The sequence below is a fragment of the Ascaphus truei genome, chromosome 8 (genome assembly GCF_040206685.1).
Source record: "Ascaphus truei isolate aAscTru1 chromosome 8, aAscTru1.hap1, whole genome shotgun sequence".
Taxonomy (NCBI): domain Eukaryota; kingdom Metazoa; phylum Chordata; class Amphibia; order Anura; family Ascaphidae; genus Ascaphus; species Ascaphus truei.
This window is the reverse complement of record NC_134490.1, coordinates 25,692,726-25,698,725: the sequence shown is the minus strand read 5'-3', so window position 1 is coordinate 25,698,725 and position 6,000 is coordinate 25,692,726. Positions and strand designations below refer to the sequence as shown.

At 39.6% G+C, this 6,000-nt stretch overlaps 1 protein-coding gene across 1 annotated transcript in view; it reads left to right on the top strand.

Annotated features, from left to right (window-relative positions):
* The first annotated feature begins 1,166 nt into the window (after positions 1-1,166).
* The window catches only part of COMP (cartilage oligomeric matrix protein), a 73,861-nt gene continuing 69,027 nt past the window's right edge, over positions 1,167-6,000 (top strand). Inside the window, exon 1 of the mRNA XM_075610875.1 lies at positions 1,167-1,372. Within this exon, the coding sequence (XP_075466990.1) occupies positions 1,303-1,372 (70 nt within the window). The 5' untranslated portion in view covers positions 1,167-1,302. The remainder of the gene's footprint in view (positions 1,373-6,000) is intronic.

The following is a 6,000-nucleotide window of genomic DNA, read 5'->3' as shown; positions in this document are numbered from 1 at the left end:
GAACGCAGAAGTCAGTGCAATAGGGTGAGTCCCCAGTCAGCACTGTGGCATGCGCACCCGGCGGGTGGGGGGGGGGGAGCGGCGCGTGCACAGCGCTACACCGCGATCTGAGGGGAGAGGGAACGTTTGCGACGGGAGGGGGCATGGCGGTGGGTTTGCGGGGGCGTGGCCATCATGTCCCTCGTCTGGTTCGCCCTCATTGGCTGAACCGTCGGCGGGGGCGTGGCCACTCCTCCGTCTCAAACTTTGAGTTTAAATTTCACAGCCTGCCTGAAAACCTGTCGCGCAACGCTGGGGAAAGGTGACAAGGACCGGCCTGACTGGGGGGCGGAGGTTGAACGCACAGCGCACGCCAAGGCCTGCGCTGTAGCAGTCACTGGGACCGCAGCCTTAAAAGCAGCTTCACACATGCCGGTCTGCGGCTGCACAAGGTATTGTACGGGTTTGTATATAGTCCCCAGGGTTCGCAGGCAATTCGTAGCGCGTTAAGTCAATGGGGGCTATTCCCTAAAACTTGACTTCAGCGTTCACACCTATATGCTGACACATGCTTTTTTACTTAATTAGCATGATCAAACGGTTTCTGTTCAAACGTTATCCAAAAGTGTGAGCATTGCTTTATAAATCGCCTGCTTAGCAAGATTAGTGCGAAGATAACCTATTGAAGAATATTGACCCTCTACGAGGTGGCGGTTACAAAACGGGCAAAGCAGAGCTGCCAACGTTAACTAATTAGATAAGTAATCTTTACTGCTTCACCAGACAAAACTAGGGTTGCCAGGTGTCCAGTAAACAAGCCAGTCACACCAGCCAGTGGGAGTTGCCGTGTGGACAATTAAAAATAAAAATAAAATAAAAAACCACTAGGAAAAAAATAAATAAAGTTGGTTAATCTGGGAATCACATGGAACTCACTTATGAAATAGGGCATATTGGGTGGGAACAGCCCCTTTAAAAGAGCTATTAAACCTATAAGGACCAAAATTGTTGATGTTTGTGTTCTGGACCAAACAGGTGACATTTTATAACACAGTATTGAGCAGTGTGACTATTGAAATGAATGAGATGCTGATGCTACAGAGCAGCGAGACGAACTCCAAAGCAGTGAGGCTCACAAAAAATGAGTGAGAGGTGACGTCTGCTTTAAGCATTGTAGCCAAACTTGTCTTCCATCCAACTCACTATGAAAGTTCATCAGGGGAATGAATGTAACCTTATAAACACTCAGCATCAATCAGGCAGAGGGCAGAACAGGGACTCTTAAAGAAGCCTCTGAACACTGTGCTAAGGGAGCATTTCAATATGTTTTTGGTAGTGTTCGTCCTAAGTTGCAATATATTTTTCGGATCATGCCAGTTGTTATCCGGAAGAGGTAAGTTCATTTATAAATTAACAATATACAGTAAGCTGAATTGCATGTACACCAAAAACGCATGATTATAAATATTGTTATTATTACTCTATTAGATGTGATGGTGTATTCTAATATACAATATATAATATATTATATTACATAGTATTATATTACATTATATTTAATAATATTATATTTCAGTATATTGCAATATATTTAACATTATATCATGGTATACTACAGTATATTACAGTATATTACAATATATTATAATATATTTAATAATGTTATATTTCAGTATATTATCAGATATTTTACATTATATCATAATACTGTAAATTATATTACATGGTATTATAATATACTACAGTATATTACACAATGTTTCATTATACCATACTATATTACATTATTTTATCATATACTAGTTTATATTAAATTATTATTTGGTCAACTGTCAAATTCAGGAATCTAACCATGAATAAAGTCACATCATGTGTATCTTCATCAGCACAGAGCATCCTTCTATGGGATAATTGATGATGCTTTGTTTTCAGTTCATTATTTATCTTGTGGTGAATAAGAAAGTGATTAGACATACAGATTGAACCCAAACATTCCACTTGCAAGTTCGTGTAAATAATGAATTAATAACAAGCATTCTGGCAGCAAAGGGGTTTAAAGAGCACAGTAACATATCTTTTGAGGTCTCTGGGTTCTATTTCTCAAAGACTCCCATCTGCACAACATCAGCATCAGATACATTACGGGGGGAACGCCCCATTACTTTCGATCTGATATCTCTTGTTTGATAAAGCTGATGCTGTTGTGTTTGGACCGGTTTTGCTGACGTGAAACCTTGATAAAGGACCATCTGTGCGGGCAATATGTCAACATCAAGGGAAGTTGTTGTTTTGACATATTGCTCATATTGATTCAATGTAGAGCTTTTCTTACATGACACGCCAATCGTTATCCAGAACATGTCCCTTCACTTCAGACCCGGCAAAGTTTTTTGGACGCAAATAAAAAATTACGGCGATACAGAGTTAGATCATCTCATTATAATCTGTGACAGGTAACATACATGGCGCAAAGCTTGGAACAAAGACCTTTCTACGTTAACGAAAAGAGACGCAAGATAAAAATGATACATCCCCTTCAGAATGTCATTATAATCTGAACCTCGTGTAGCTAAATGCACAGTGGGCAAAAATTGGAGCATAAACCTAGATACATTGGGGTATATGTATCACGGCAAAAGCGGAGCAATTTGGGGGTAAAAACATTGCGCAGGGTGTATGAAAGAAACAAATCCTATTGATTTCAATGGGATTTTTTCATTTGATTAACGTACTGATTTCATTGCACCACTTTTGCCTTGATACATATAGTCCATAGATGGAAAGAGACGCAAGATGAAAACGGTGAGAGAGATGTATCAATGTAAAGAGTGTGAATAGAAGTTTGTTTTGACGCACCGCTCCATTTTCTGTTTGCGTTGTGTCTGAGACGCATAGCTGGACACTTCCGCCATTTATAATCTGCACGTAACTTCTCCCTAACACCGCCTATTGACTCTCCCCATATTGCAAGCTGACACACATGGAACAACATCTTGCTATAGGGTCGCAAAGAGACACAACATGAAAATGACACCGTACATGTCAGTTTTGATCGAAATTTGCCTTGATACATCACCCTCTTTTTGTGCACCACTTAAATATAAGAAATCCCCATTGACAAAATAGAATAGCTGCTTTAGCTCCAGAATTTCCTTATTTTTAGTGGATGACAATTTAGGCAAATCTGGGGCAAAATTGACACACAGAAAGCGATGTATCAAGGAGTAAGAGTAGCACATGTTGCGTCAGTTTCATCTTGCCACTCTGTGCAAACTGTAACAAGGTATTTTCTTCACGTTTTGCACCGCGTGCATCAGCCTGTGTTTTGGGAGTGTAAAAAGGAAGCAGTTGCATGGCATCCGACTTGATGTCTCTGCGCGTCACTTTTTTTAAATCTTGTTTTAGGGATCAAAAAAATCCACCAGGTCTGAGGTGGTGTGACGGAGCGGCCTTGTAGGTAGGGTCAGGAAGGAGCTCACCCACCACTTTCTAGGAATGATAGTCCTTTATTCCCCGTGTCAGGGGCTGCAATAATCGGGTAACAAAAACAGAATAGTCTTTAGAGTATACAGCATCAGTCTGCAAAATAACAGGACAGTCCTTAATCGTCGGTATCCCAAAGGGAGTTCAGGTTCTCCCCCTCACAGGCTCTCTGCAACCTGTTCCCTCACAGATAAAGAGTAAAGGAAGAAATCTGCTGTCTGCCCTTTTAAACCTCCCCTTTCCAATCAGCTAGCAGACCTACAGTACAAGCTAGTGTGTGCTATTTTGTGGTCTGCTCAAGTGAGAGTTTTTAACCTCTTATATACTCCCTCGCAGGTGGCGAAAAGTTTTGGGTAAGAATTTGCATCACATGTAGGAAACGCTCTTACATTTGACGTAAACGCGAGCAGAAAATGCGTTAAAACAAACTTTCTTTTGCACTCTCTTTACTTTGAAAGTTTTAGTGCCATTTATTTGAAGGAGGGTAAAATCTTCCCTGACACGGAGAAGACAACTTCACAGCATATTATGTAGGGACAAAAACAGCAAATTCAAGCGCAAATAACAGTAAACGTTGAAAAAAAAATGTAGAAAAGGAGTATTAATAAATGAATCAGAATAGTGAAACAAATCAGTGAAAAAATTTGGTGAAAACACAGTGAGCAAAAAATATCCACAATATAGAAAAATACAACCATATGGAATAGTGCAGCTCCAAACGTCTTAGATACACATAGAGCATGGTATACTCAACGCAAATAGTCCCAAGGTATATATGCAATAAAGAAAAGCAGGGCAATATAGTGCAACAATGTAAAAAATTAATTAGTGAAACCACAATAAACATAGGTCTTCCCACTCATGGTATCTGGATAAATGAAGCAGATTGAGGATGTAAGAAAAAACAGAACCCATGAGTTCCAATGTCAGTGCTCTAGACTCTAGAGTGCACTAAAGAATTGTCCATAGTAATTTAAATGTAATGCATATGGAGTATATATCACTAATGTATTAGCTTTTAGGTTGTTGATGGTATAGTCATACTCATATGTATATGCAAGAAGAAGTCACAATTACTTCAATTGTGAGGAGAGGTAACAATGTCAGTACCCGGAAGGGATATCTGCGGAACCCACAAGGGTGGAGAACCCAGACCCCCTCAATAACTGAAGAAAACTCTCCCCTGGAGTTAGACTAATGTCCATGAATATCCTTATAGAAAATGGTACTCACGACCTCGTTTATTGGAAGCCCGAAGTCCGTGTGCTCCTAGCCTGGAAAAAGTTACAGGAAGTGGCATCCGATGGGGGATAGGTTAGGCGGTGCACTGCATTCAGAAAAAGATGAGGACGGAGGTTGGATCGCTCAGGAGATAGAAAAAACTGTTTACTAAATCTTCCGCAACATTGTAGCAGCAAACGAAGAACTTGAAAGGAAACTCTGACGCGTTTCGCACATGCGTGCGCTTTGACAAAGATTGAGGATATAACCTCCTAACCAGTAAGAAGATTGTCAGTAGGTGATTCGCTTTCAAGAGATAAAACCTCTGCTCATAAAGACAGAAGAGAACAAGACAGTGCAAAATTGCTTTATACTGAATAAGCACAAGGTAAAATAAATAAGTATTAGACTCACAAACGGTGAATAAAAGCAAGCATTTAGGCCACCATGGCTTAAATTGAAATACTGGAACTATTCTGTGACAAACACCGCCCCCCTTCTTTCCTCCGAAACAACCACGATGTCACTTCCAGAAGAGACGTCACTCATGGACCTGTGGTAGAAGATCTCTTTTATTGGGTAAAGTTCAGAAGTCTAGAATTTGACTGCACATTGGTTCCCTACGCGTTTCGCTCATCACAAGCTTCCTCAGGGGATATGACTCATCAAAGGGTCAACCCTTCTTTAAATAGTCTCAACATATGATGTCATGGCGCAATTCAAAATATAAATCTTACATATAACATAATATTTAATCAATTGACATGAACACTATAAATAAAATAAAAGAAAAACAATTAGTATAAATACACAGTACCAGTTTCTTGTTTAATATATGGAATTTAAATGTCTGCTACTGGATCCTTAATAGCATCTTATATCCAGATGTGATTATATTAGAAGCGCATCATAAATGGTAATTCCAATACTAAAGTGATATTAGAATCTAAATGCCAAGTACAAAATGCAAGAAAAATGATCTCAAAATGGATCTCATAATGGAATTAAACATTCTTGTTTAGAGAATCTTGTTTCAAATATTGATTTGAGCTACTTAATATTATACTATAAAATGTTTACAGAACGACTAAACAGGGTCAGAGACCAGCTGATATAAAATAAATATGTATAATTGTCAAATTGGAAAAAACAAATGGATGTAGTAGGAAATTAACTTAAAATAAGCCCGCAGGTTAGGTTTTCAGGATATCCCTGATTCAGCACAGGTGGCTCAATCAGTCCCTGCTTCAGCACAGATGGCTCAATCAGAGGCCTAGTCTCTGACTGAGCCACCTGTGCTGAAGCTGGACTATCCTG